Source organism: Carlito syrichta, unplaced genomic scaffold (genome assembly GCF_000164805.1).
Source record: "Carlito syrichta isolate Samal-C Ts95f unplaced genomic scaffold, Tarsius_syrichta-2.0.1 Scaffold311144, whole genome shotgun sequence".
In the NCBI taxonomy this organism is placed as follows: domain Eukaryota; kingdom Metazoa; phylum Chordata; class Mammalia; order Primates; family Tarsiidae; genus Carlito; species Carlito syrichta.
Window position 1 is genome coordinate 215,009 of NW_007255240.1, and position 13,332 is coordinate 228,340.

The window sequence follows — 13,332 nt, forward strand, 5'->3', positions numbered from 1 at the left end:
TGCCTGCGCCGGCTGGGCCTGGAGCCCGACCGCAGTGGGACCGCCCCAGCCTGGTTCTTGCAGTTGGTGCCAGACGGGTCCTCCGTGAGGCCCTTGTGAGCCCCCTGGGGCTCCCGCTCCGGCTCGCAGAAACGAGTGACTCAGTTACCTCCTGATGCGCACTCGCGCGTCGGTTAGGCCTTGTTGGCGCCTTTCGCGGTCCGAGCGTTCGAGGGCCGGGAACACCGACCTGTTGATGGCGGCCCCAGTGCAGGGCGAGTGGTCCTTAGTCCGTTACGTGTGATTGTGAGTGTCCAGAGCCTATGTGCTAATTATCTCTAATTGCGAGGGAGGAAACTTAAGACCCGGAACTAAAGCGATAGTGTCCGCCACCCTCCCCCCACCCCCAGTATTTACTGCTTACTAGCTTTGATTGTCTGGTTTTTCCCTTGTATGAAGACATTTTTAAAGATCGAGCTGTGTTACCCGGGCGTAAGTGGTGGAAGCGCTCGAAATTTCCGATTCCGGTAGCTCTTTCAAAGTCAGTTAAGACTTGGTAAGAAATTGGGAGTGCAGCTGGGGTTTAGCATTTCAGAAGCCGACTTTAGAAAGGTTGTGAAGGACACTTCCTTGGGGATACGATCGTGCAGTTGTGGCCTGAGATTGGCCCGGTCTCGGCCCGGTCTCGGGGCCATTACTGCGGGCTCTGCTTTCTGCTTAGGTTTCTGGCTGACCTTTGGGAAATCCCAGTGCTTTTATTTTGAGATTGCGTTTCTTAGAGAAAGATTCTGTTCAAGAGCAGCTTACCACTTTCACTTTTGTGGCACACGTTGATGATCTCTGCCATCTCTGTCTGTCTGAAGTACATGCAGTGTTGAGAGCACTTATTTTGGTGCAGTACTGTTAGTCCCTGCATCTCTGAATTGTGTACTTTGACTTTGACTGGGTTCCTTTCTTTTCTTCTCCTAGCACCTGGCACAGTGATTATGCCCAAATTACTAATTAGATGCTAATTTGATAAATTGGCATTGTTCACAGTGTGTTTTATCATTGTGTATAAACTATTGATCTTCAACTCAGAATTGGAACTGGGAGAGGGGAAGGGAAAGCTATCATGAGGTTATCCTAGTAGAATCTGGTCTGTGGGAATGCAGGAGGTTCAGAACTGTTGCCCACGATGTCTGCACAAGGCTTAGATACTGACAATAAGCAGCTCGAAGTGTAAATTCCTGTTACTGCAGCCTAACTATAGCTCTGAGCGCTTAGAACAGTGTGAGCCACCTTGTAAATGTTCTTACAAATATTAGCTACAAATATTACTCCTGGTAAGCATCCCTGTTATTATTGCCCTTATCATCAGAGTCGTCATATCCACTGCTAGACCATAAGCCTCATGGCATTGAGGACTTGTGACTCTTATTTGATGTTTTGTCTCTAGAGCCTGCACAGTGTTTGACAGAGCATTGGTACTGAGAAATGAAATGAATGAGCCTGAGTCAAATTACCATGAAATACGACTAAAGTTTTAAGGGATGTCTAATTATATTGTTACCTCTTATGTGTTTTTCTCCCTCATTTTACAGGGTATAAAATTCCTGTCATTGAAAATCTCGGTGCTACCTTAGACCAGTTTGATGCTATTGATTTTTCTGACAATGAGATCAGGAAACTGGATGGTTTTCCTTTGTTAAGAAGACTGAAAACTTTATTAGTTAACAACAACAGAATATGGTAAGTGCCTGCTCGTGGAAAGTGACTTTTTTCCTTAGAGTAAATTTTTCAGTGTTCCCTAAAGAAGTTGTAGCACATGCTGCCAGTCAAACCTGCCTGTTTCTTTTTTAAAATGAGAAGTGAATGGTCATGGTGTTGGTGTTGGTCATGTCTCATTTGCATGTATTCAGAAATCTTACATGTTTATATGTTCATAGTAAGTGTCTAACTTAAATTTAGAACATGCTGCTTTGTACCCCTTTGGCTTCTAAAATATCAGTGGGGTCATAGTAAAAGGATATACAGGAGGTGTGAAAAAATGTGTACACACTTTAAGTATGACCTTCACTCAAAAGATGGCATTAATCAAATGAATGCTGGTGTCATCAGGTGACAGGCAGAGCAGTCAAAGAAAATGACAGAAGCATGATTGAGCGAACATCATACTACACATTGTCACCGTAATTTAATTTAACTTCAAGAAGTAATATATAGATAACAGCACTTAAAACGTATATACATTTTTTTCGCACCCCCAGTATTAAGTTCAACAATTACATTTTTGACTGAGTGGCTCTCTACATCACACCTGCTATTTGTTTTTCTTCTAGACTATTGCTTATTGAAATTAAGAGCTTTTTAAACCTCCCTTCATCAGCTTTGTGTAAACGTTATTGTAAAAAGTTATTGAAGGTTTATAGATAATGTCTTTAAGAAGTACTGGGTGACAAGTTGAAGGATTTTTTTTTTTTTTTTTTTTTGAGTTGGAGTCTCACTCAACCTGCTGGATTCCAGGGATCCTTCTGCCTCAGCCTTCCAAGTAGCTGGAACTACAGGCGCTCGCTACCACACCTGGCTAACTTTTGATTTTTATTGTAGAGATGAGGTCTCGCCAAGTTGCCCAGGCAGTTCTTGAACCTGCGGGCTCAGCAATTCACTCACCTCGGCCTCCCAAAGCACTTGGATTACAGGCTGAACCACTGAGCCCAACCAGGATTTTTTTTTTTTAGATAGAAATATTTCTCACAGGTTAACAACAGGGGTCCCCAACCCCCAGGCCACAGATGGGTACCATTCAGTGGTCTGTTAGTAACTGGGCTGTAAGGAGGTGAGTGTCTTCTGTCAGATCAGTGATGGCGTTAGATTCTCACAGGAGTGCAGAGTGGACCCTATTGTGAACTGCACATGTGAAGGATCTAGATTGTGTGCTTCTTATGAGAATCTAATGCCTGATGCTCTTCCCCTCGCTCTGTGGAAGAATCGTCTTCTACCAAAAATTATCTTGATACCAAAAAGGTTGGGGACTGCTGCCTCATGGTATAGTTACTGTGTGTCGTGTACCTGAGCTGTACCACTTTTTCCCTGCAACCTGTACTAAAGAATCATGAAGTGAGCAAAGTAGTTTGTTCTGTCCAGGAGACCTACCTTTTCTTAGGTCTCAGTAGACTATGGCAGTGGAAAGAAACCAAGACACTGTCCAGGAGGCATGAGTTCTAAAATGATCCCATTTCTGTCACTGTGCGGCCTCAGATAAGGCTTTCTCTTTGTGCATTTCCCCTCTGTCAGATAGGATGTTGAAAGAAGATTCTTTGACATTGACATCTAAGATCCTCTGAGCAAGGAGGTAGATGAAAGTATTAGCTTATATAATTTTCACTGTTACTAAGAGTCCGTTTTTATTTTAGCCGTATAGGTGAGGGACTTGATCAGGCTCTGCCCTGTCTGACGGAACTTATTCTCACCAACAATAGTCTTGTGGAACTGGTAAGTTGCACAGGGGGAAATGTGTTTGTGGGGAGGAGTTAGAGGTATGACGTGCTTCTTATAGAAACTTGGCAAAATCTACAAAATTTCACAGAAAATAATTTCTTTACCTTTTCTTAATTAATTCAGGTTCTGGGCCCTGGGGGTTATATATGCTACAAATATCTTCCCATTCTGGCTTGCCTTTTGACCATTTTAATATCTTGGTAGAAAAGTTCCTAATTTAAGTGCAGTACAGTTTATCAGTCTGTTTCTTTGTTGTTAGTGCTTTTGATGTTCTACTCAAACTTCCCATACCCTAGGGTTATAAAGGAATTCCTATAGTGTTTTCTAGAATTTCATTGTCCAGTAGGGTACCTGTAACCACAAGTGGCTATTCTGAATTGAAGTGTTCTAGAACTGTAAAATACACATCAGATTTTAAAGACTTTAGTACCCCAAAAAATGTAAACTAGCTCATTAATTTTTTATATTTCTGCTGAAATGATAATATTTTGGATAATAGGTATATTACTAAAATTAGTTTCACCTATTTATTTTAATGTGGCACTAGAAAGTTTTAAATTACACATCTGATATGCATTAAATTATGTTGGACAGCTCTTTTCTAGAAACTATTATTTTACTCTTCCCATTAAATGCACAATCCACCTGGAACTGTTTTTGTATGAGATAAGGGGCAAGTTTCTTTTGCACTATGTGAATGTCATTGTTTCAACCTACTCTAATTTTTATGCTTTTAAAATCTCTGCTTTGTATGTCTAATTTTAACAAAATTCTGATGTTATACATTCTGGGTTGTAAACTACATTTTTCGCTTAAATACTGGGTGTTTAAAATCCATATTGTGTAACTTGATTTGTGGTTATTATGACCTCCTTCCTTCTTTATTTCCTTGCTTGCTTAGAATAGACAACATGTTCCTTTCTTTTTTTTTTTTTTGAATTAGAGTCTCACTCTGTCACCCAGGCTGGAGTGCAGTGGTACGCTCACAGCCACTACAGCTTCAACCTGCTGGACTCAGGCAATCCTTCCACCTCAGCCTTGCAAACAGCTGGAACTCCAAGCATGTGCTGCCATGCCCAGCTATTTATTTATTTGCTTGTTTTTCATTGTAGAGACAAGGTCTTGCCAAGTTGCCCAGGCTGGTCTTGAACCCCTGGGCTCAGGGAATCTTCTCGCCTCAGCCTCCCAAAGTGCTGGAATTACAGGCTTGAGCCACCGCACCTGGCCTATATGTCCCTTTCTTTGTGGACAGAGTCCATAGCATCCTTCAGATTTTCAAAGAGATGCTTGATTCCAGAAGTAAGAAAGCACTGGTCTGTGGCCATGCTCTTTCTAAAATATGTAATGTATTCAATCTGAAATACATATTCATAGGGAATGTGTCCATTGATAGATTTGACTATCTCCCTAAAGTTCTGTTGATTTTAGCTTTTTATCTTTTGAGGTCATCTTATTTGATATACACAATTTTAAATTATTACTGTCTTCTTGATGAGCATAACCTTTTCATATCATGATCCTCTATATTATGCTGTTTTTTACCTTGAGGTTTATTTTATCTGTAATATAACAAAACAAGCCTTCTTTTGGTCAGCATTTGCATAATATATATTTTTTCATCTAAAATACACTTTCAACTTTTCTGTACCTTATATTTTGGTTTTGTCTCTTGAAAATAGCATATGATTGGGAGTTTTAAAAATTCAGTCTGAAGTATTTAGTCTATTTGCACTTAATGTAATTACTGGTGTATTTCAGTTTGTCTTCTTTTCTGGGGCTTTCTATTTGTCCCATCCACTTTGCATTTCTCTTTCTTCTTCCTTTTTCTTTTTCTTTCTTTTTTTTTTTTTTTTTAAGCAACAGAGTCTGCTTTGTTGCTCAGGCTAGAACCTCAAATTCCTGGGCTCAAGCAGTCCTGCTTCAGCCTCCTATGTAGCTAGGACTACAGGTGTCCGCCATGACTAGCTAATTTTTAAATTTTTTGAAAAGTTGAAGTCTCACTTTCTTGCCCAAGCTGGTCTTAAACTTCTGGCCTCAATCTCTCCTTCCACCTCGGCCTCCCAAAGCACTGGGATTGTAAGGCATGAGCCACCCCATCCAACCCCCCTCCTCTGTTTTTATCTGTACTTTCTTTCTCATTGTTCCTCTTCTCCCTGTCTACTCAATTTAGATCTTTTTCTAGCAGTTTCTCCCCAGTTAGAGGGCTTTGTCTTGGAACACGATTTCTGGTTAATGTTAAGAGGACCCAAATTGTTCTAGCCCCTTCAGATTTTATCACAGACTCATTGTACTCATCATCATTGGAATGTTTGGATCTTTTGGCGGCTTTTCTAAAACTGAGTACCTGTCAGTTGTTTTGGGGTTAGCCAGTTTGTCATATGCCTCCTTGCCGTCCCTCTGCTTCTTTGTACACAAATGTTGTTATTGTGCAAGTCTTGTTACTCTCAAAATGGTTTTCCCTGCTTGTTCCTATTTAGGGTTCTTGAGGAATATCTTATTATTCAGTTAGGTTATAGCTGTTGGCAGAAGATTTTTTAATTTGCTATCCTTGTTGCACTATGTTTTATGGAACAGTTTGGGAGGATTTAAAAACCGCCCTGCCTTCTTCCTATAATTGGGTCTTTTTTAAACTGTACTGCTCCTTGTTTTTGAAAAATTATTTAAAGAGATATATGGAGCACCTAGGATAAAGGTGTCTTTCTTCAAAGACTATGTGCCTTGTTCTTGGGCACCCGAAGGTGGTGTTAGCGGGAGAGACCACAGTACACTATGATTTGGGCTTGGGGTTCATTGAATGAATGGCTTACTCCAGAATTATGTCAACTTTGGTATTGTTTTCCAAATCATTGCTCCTGTAACCATTTCGAGATTGCTATAGGAAACCAAATAATTTTTTGTCACTTCTCCTATTGAGATAGAGGCTGTTAATGCTAAGGTTTTAAGTTTAAAAAGCTCAAGTGTATTCACCAGTTTATTCAATAAAAATTATTTAAGCATTTGTGATGTGCTAGTCATTTCAAAATCTCTAAATAGCATGTGATATTAGCATTTTTACCTTTGACCGTTACTTTACAGGGTGATCTGGACCCTTTATCATCTCTCAAATCACTGACTTACCTAAGGTATGGAAATTAATGTGGTGACAAAACTAATGAAGTCTTTTAAAATAATATTCTTTACCAGTCTTGACCTTAATGCAATCAGGCAGCAAAAAGTACCTTTTAAAAACAAGATGTTTGGAAAATGTTTCCTTACTGTTAAGTTGTTGTGACATTGAAATGTAAAGAACAGTGAACTTTCCCTGGATTTATAGATTCATTAGACTATTCATATGGACCTGTTGAATGCTTTGCCATGAACAAGATTGGATTGTGTTGTTCCTTTTCTTGTAGTATTCTCAGAAACCCTGTAACAAATAAGAAGCATTACAGACTGTATGTGATTTATAAAGTTCCACAAGTCAGAGTGCTGGATTTCCAGAAAGTGAAACTAAAAGTAGGTATTCTGTTGCTTGAGTCATTATAGTTTTGTGTTTTTCTTTATACTTTTGTTACTGATTTTTTAAAGTTGTCTAACTGAGTAAATTTTACCATTACTTTGTTTGTAATAAAAATATGGGGGGAAAGGTTAAGTCAGATTTTCTTTCTCATAGCAGATTTTATGGTAAGACTTTGAATTAAAGTTCTGTTATGTAATATTGGCCACTCCAAAGTTTGCAAACTGTTAAAGCCACAGTGAACACTATTACCAATGGATTGTCTGCATAGATACATTTCTAATGGGGCACTTAATATCATCCATTTTTGAGCAACTCTGATTGTTAGAATTGTTTTTGCTTTATTAGGAGTTCATTATTTATTTAATTTTTCTTCCCTTAACCTTCTTAGTTCCTCGAGAGCCTCTCCTTGAAACTAGGAGAGGGAACTTATTTCAGCAAGTTTTACCAGAAAAGGCAAGACCATTGTGTCTTTTAATTTGAAGTTTGCTTTTTGGTATTTTTACCAGCCCAGAGTATTTTAGGAGCATTCTCTTCCATGTTTTCTGAGGAATGCATCTAAATGCATGTGGTATTCCTATTTCCATTAACTCTGTGTGTGGTGTTGCTGTAGGAGCGTCAGGAAGCAGAGAAAATGTTCAAGGGCAAACGGGGTGCACAGCTTGCAAAGGATATTGCCAGGAGAAGCAAAACGTAAGATACGGATATCCAACTTACTCGACTTCACCTTCAGAAACACTGTTTGGCAGTTTGCCTCCTACAAAATTAACAAAAACCATTAAATACAGCATTAAATTTGACCCTCAATGGTCCATATATCACAAGACATGTCTACCAGTTAGCAGAGCAAATACTTCAGTATTTAGTCTTCATGTGATATTATATACATCCTGTCTTCTCTATAGGAAGATGAACTGAGTGGTGTTTCTGAAGGAGAGAGTTCTTGTATCAGTTTGTTAACAAAGATAAGATACTACACTGGTTGAATTACTTTCAAAAGCTTTTGAAAGTAAAAGAGAAGCAACTTTATTGGTCTGAGTTTAACAGTTAATGTTCTTCCTCCCTCCTAAGTTTTAATCCAGGTGCGGGTTTGCCAACTGACAAAAAGAAAGGTGGACCATCTCCAGGGGATGTAGAAGCAATCAAGGTAATAATGTGTTAGGATTCTTGTACTGGAAAGAGCTGAGATGGGTTTAGAAGACAGAGTTAGGTAATAATTAGTTCTGAACATTGCAGATTTCATTTTCCATAGGTTTTGGCAAACAGCTATATTTCTATTTAGGAAAAACCTGGCTTAAAGTTATTATTTGACCAGACTTTGACTTGAGCCAACTGAAGTGGAGGCAACTTGTCCTCATTTTTCCAGGATACATTTATCACTTTGAACAGTTAGCTACCTTGGTATGCTGTCTCAGTGTTTGTCTTAATTTTTACTTTCAAAGATTTGCTGTCTGACAAATTCTGTTGGATGGCCAGTGGGAAATCCTTATTTTATAATATTTCCTACTAAATTATTTAACAACATAATTCCAAATAGGTACTTCACTTAACTAAAATTTTAGCACATGTGGAATGATCTGCTTTCTTTTATAAGAGGGCCTGCATCTCTTCACCATTTTGGAAGTGTATTATTTAGTTTCTAGGTTTATTTCAGTGTGCCAGTAAAATTCTTTTCCCAGCACAGAACTGTTTAATGTTCCAACTCAAAAAGTTGCTATGAGTTTATGTCGGTGTTTTCTGGATAATGCATATTTAGTTGAAATTGATTGTCCACTTCCATTGCCTTCTGTCCTCCAGAATGCTATAGCAAATGCATCAACTCTGGCTGAAGTGGAGAGGCTGAAGGGCTTGCTGCAGTCTGGTCAGATCCCTGGCAGAGAACGCAGATCAGGTGAGCAAACAGTGGTCTGTCTTTGTGTGTTCAAATTAATGTTATACCCAAAGTGTAACGCTCAAAACAGTTTAGATGCTATGATCCCAGAATGCCAGAATAGTGCCTCCTTACATAAAATCTAGAATACATAAAATCCCCTTAAATGCTGTTTGAAGATAAAGACTGTATAAAATGAAGAAAGTTAAGACATAAGACTATGGGAGTTTTATGTAAAGGTTGAGCAAGCATTATTTTATTTTATTTATTTATTTATTTTGAACTGGAGTCTCACTCTGTCGCCCAGATTGGAGTGCAGTGGCACACTTCCGGCCACCACAGCCTCGACCTGCTGGGATCTAGCGATCCTTCCGCCTCAGCCTTCCAAGTAGCCAGAACTACGGGCACGCGCTACCATGCCTAGCTAATTTTTTTGATTTATTGTAGAGACAGGGTCTCGCCAAGTTGCCTAGGTGGGTCTGAAACCTGCGGGCTCAGGCAATCCACTTGCCTCAGCCTCCCAATGTGCTGGGATTACAGGCTGAACCACTGAGCCCGGCCAGCAAGCATTATTTTATAGCTATAGAGTGAACTGAACACTTGAGGTAACCAGGTGGACTTTTGCCCATATACATTTGTGTGTGTGTATAATAACTTCATGGTTAGGAACACAGGCTCTAGACCTGAGCAGTCTGAGGCTCAACTCAGCTTCACCAGCTCTATCCTTGGACAAGTTTCTTCAAGTCAGCGTCTTCATCTTTAACTCTGCGCTCAGAGACATTTCATGGATCTCAACTCTACCAGCAACTCAAACACATTTTTTACAAAATAGTGAAAAACAAATCACTTCTTATTAAACAGAATAGTGTTGGAAACAATTATTTTACTGTAATGATATTTATCTTATGAAATTTTGGACATTGAGGAACTTATTTATGACACAAGAATCAAAATTTATCTCTTATATTTTTTTCTAGTGTGTGAAACAGTCACCCACAAGTATTGAAGGTTCATTGATACATGCTGTGCAATAGTAATTTGTCTGATGTCTTCCATCTAGTGTTATTCTATTAGAGCAGACAGTACAGTCTTGTTTTCTTCTTCCTACCTTAATAATATAGAATTTGGCTAGGCATGATAGCTCAGCCTGTAATCCCCACACTTTGGGAGGCCAAGGCAAGAGGATTGCCTGAGCCTGCGGGTTCGAGACCAGCCTGGGCAACTTGGTGAGACCTCGTCTCTACAATAAATCACAAAAACTAGCCAGATGTGGTGGCATGTGTCTGTAGTTCCAGCTACTTTGAAGGCTGAGGCGGAAGGATCGCCTAAGTCCAGCAGGTAGAGGCCACGGTGGCCGTGAGTATGCTGCTACACTCCAGCCTGGGTAACAAGAGTGAGACTCCAACTCAAAAATAATAATAATAATAGTAATAATAATATAGAATTTAATAGCCGGGCTCGGTGGCTCAGCCTGTAATCCCGCGCCTTTGGGAGGCTGAGGTGAATGGAATGCCTGAGCCCGCAGGTTCGAGACCCGCCTGGGCAGTGAGACCTCATCTCTACAATAAATCAAAAAATCAGCCGGGCATGGTAGCGCATGCCTGTAATTCCGGCTATTCGGAAGGCTGAGGCGGAAGTATCCTCGGAGCCCAGCAGGTCGAGGCTGCGGTGGCCAGGAGCGGCTACTGCACTCCAGTCTGGGCGACAGAGTGAGACTCCAACTCAAAATAATAACAATAATAATAATAATAATAATATAGAATTTATTGTCCAGTCTGTTCAAAGAAGATATGGAAAGACGTACTCGTGATTCCTAAAAACCACTTCTCAATTGATAGACCATACCTCCGTCTATATTCCATCTCTTTGTTTGATTTTTTTGTGTGTGTGCAATTTGAATGGAAAACTTCAAGGAAACAGACATTTTCGAAAATTTTGTGCTGATATATTTGTCCTTATAATCACCTGCAATCTCTTTGGGGACATTTGAGTGGTTTCCTAGATTTATGGTGTCCCCTCAAAAGGGACATTCAAGTGCAAAGGGTTAAATATGAGATAATAATAACCAACCTCAAACGGTTGCTGAGAGGACTAAAACATTGCACTTAACACAAGGCTCAATATTAGTGAGTTTTTGATAAGTGATAACTGTGCTAATATTCTAATACCTACTAGTCAGACAACATGTTGGACATTGAGAATGTAAACTAAAAATATTCAAATACATATTAGAAGTTTTTATATGAATGTAACTGGAGACCTTTACTTAGCCTAGTAGCTCAGGGAAATTTTCTTTGGAAATATTGTTTGAGCTGGGAACTAAAAATGAGTAAGGCTTTTTTTTTTTTAAAGACCAATAATTCTCTACTGTGTGCTCCTTGGGCCCCTGGGGACCTGCAAGGTCAAAGCTATTTCTTGAATGACACCGACGTGTTACTTGCTTTTTCCTTTTTTTTTGAGTTGGAGTCTCACTCTGTCACCCAGACTGGAGTGCAGTGGCACGCTCCCGGCCACAGCAGCCTCGACCGGCTGGGCTCCAGTGATCCTTCCGCCTCAGCTTTCCTAGTAGCAGGAACTACAGGTGCGCGCTACCACACCCGGCTAATTTTTTGATTTATTGTAGAGATGAGGTCTCGCCAAGTTGCCCAGGCGGGTCTCGAACCCGCAGGCTCAGGCAATCCACTCACCTCAGCCTCCCAAAAGCGCGGGATTACAGACTGAGCCACTGAGCCTGGCTTTACTTTCTCACTTGCTTTTTTCATTGTATTAACTAACATTTGCACAGAAGGGGCAAGAGCAGTGGTGGGTACAATTGCTGGTACCCCAGCATGAGTCAAGTCAGCGGCTTAGGTGATACTAGTTATCATATTCTTCCCTGCTGTGCACTCTCAGTAAAATGTATACCGGTGTCACTTCAGAATGCCCTGGATGGAGCAATGAAAATTATTGTGTTAAATTTATTAGACAAGTCAATTAACTAATAAGACACAGGTAAAAAGAGTGAATTAGAGAACTAGAATCCAAAGTTGAAGAAATTAACAGATTGCCACAGAAACCAAAAGAAAGGAAACTATGTTTTTTTTTTAAAAAAGGTTAAGAAACATTAAAGAAATAAAGGATTACCATATATGCTAAGAAATCTGGAAAGAGATAATAGTGAGGCTGAAGGAGAAACAATACATGAGGATAGAATGCCTAAGAATTTTTCAGAATAGATGAAATACACAAATTCCCAGATTCAGTACGCAAAACAAAAAACAAGCAGGATTCAACATACACACAAAGATAAACAGACTCTTGGACACATAATACAGTGAAATTTCAGAATTCCAAAAGCAAAAAGAAAATTTCAAAGAGCCAGACAACACAGTGTGATGGATAAAGAGAAGGAAAGATGGAAACGAAAGGATGAAGGAGGAAGAAGTAATAGGAAAGAAGGAAGGAGTATTACTGAAAAGAATAGAGAAGCAGGGAAGAGAAAAGAAGTACTGAAACCAGTCTGTGTTACTTTTATTCTCTTCACATTCTCTTCACGCCTGGCCAGATGTGACTTTTTTGATACTGTGTAATGAAATGGCTCAACATTTGTAAGATCTGCAAAACTCAGTGAACTATTGCTTTCCAAATGATATAGAATCGTGCATGGGTAAAAGAGTCATTCAAAGTACAGGATAGACCAGTGGATTTTTGAGTAAGAGAGTATAAAAATTTTATTGATAAGGTTTCAAACTTCACATTACCAACTAACCTTTGAGAAACTACCACTTGCTAGGTGCAGTGGCTCACGCCTATAGTCCCAGCACTTTGGGAGGCCGAGATGAGAGGATTGCCTGAGCCTGCTGGTTTAAGACCAGCCTGGGCAACCTGGCGAGACCTCATTTCTACAATAAATCAAAAAAGTAGCCGAGCATGGTGGTGCATGCCTGTAGTTCCAACTATTTGGAAGGCTGAGGTAGAAGGATTGCCTGAGCCCAGCAGGTTGAGGTTGCAGTGACTGTGAGTATGCCACTGTACTCCAGACTAGGTGACAGAGTGAGACTCTGACTCAAAAAAAAAAAAGAAAAAGAAAAAGAAAAACTACCACTTGTCAAATGTTGGCATTGTATCTAAAAAGAATATCTGCGGAGGCAGATAAAATTCTTCCCCCAACAGTACTGTTTGATCTTCCAACTCAAAAAGTTGCTGTGAGTTTCTGTGGGTGTATTCTGGGTGATTGTTACTTTGTTGAAATTGATCATCCACCTCCATTGCCCTCTGTCCTGCAGAATGCTATAGCAAATGCATCAACTCTGGCTGAAGTAGAGGCTTCCTCCCCTTTCTAACTATGTCTGTGTGGCCAGATTTTCTGCATATGTCTTCATATTCTTTAATCAGAATAACATATTGCAACAGATGGATTGCTAATGCCAGTACAAAAATCCAGCTGACTTCTGTTAGGTCAGACATTACAGAATAATTTTCTCAAGCAATTGACAGTTAAAGCTTTCCGCATAACCCCCCCCCCCCC

At 39.9% G+C, this 13,332-nt stretch overlaps 1 protein-coding gene across 1 annotated transcript in view; it reads left to right on the forward strand.

The window, feature by feature from the left end:
* Positions 1–13,332, forward strand: part of SNRPA1 (small nuclear ribonucleoprotein polypeptide A') — a 15,109-nt gene that overhangs the window by 248 nt on the left and 1,529 nt on the right. Inside the window, exons 3-9 of the mRNA XM_021717809.1 lie at positions 1,563–1,710; positions 3,375–3,453; positions 6,535–6,581; positions 6,852–6,954; positions 7,569–7,648; positions 8,027–8,102; positions 8,753–8,846. Coding sequence (XP_021573484.1) covers positions 1,563–1,710; positions 3,375–3,453; positions 6,535–6,581; positions 6,852–6,954; positions 7,569–7,648; positions 8,027–8,102; positions 8,753–8,846 — 627 coding nt within the window. The remainder of the gene's footprint in view (positions 1–1,562; positions 1,711–3,374; positions 3,454–6,534; positions 6,582–6,851; positions 6,955–7,568; positions 7,649–8,026; positions 8,103–8,752; positions 8,847–13,332) is intronic.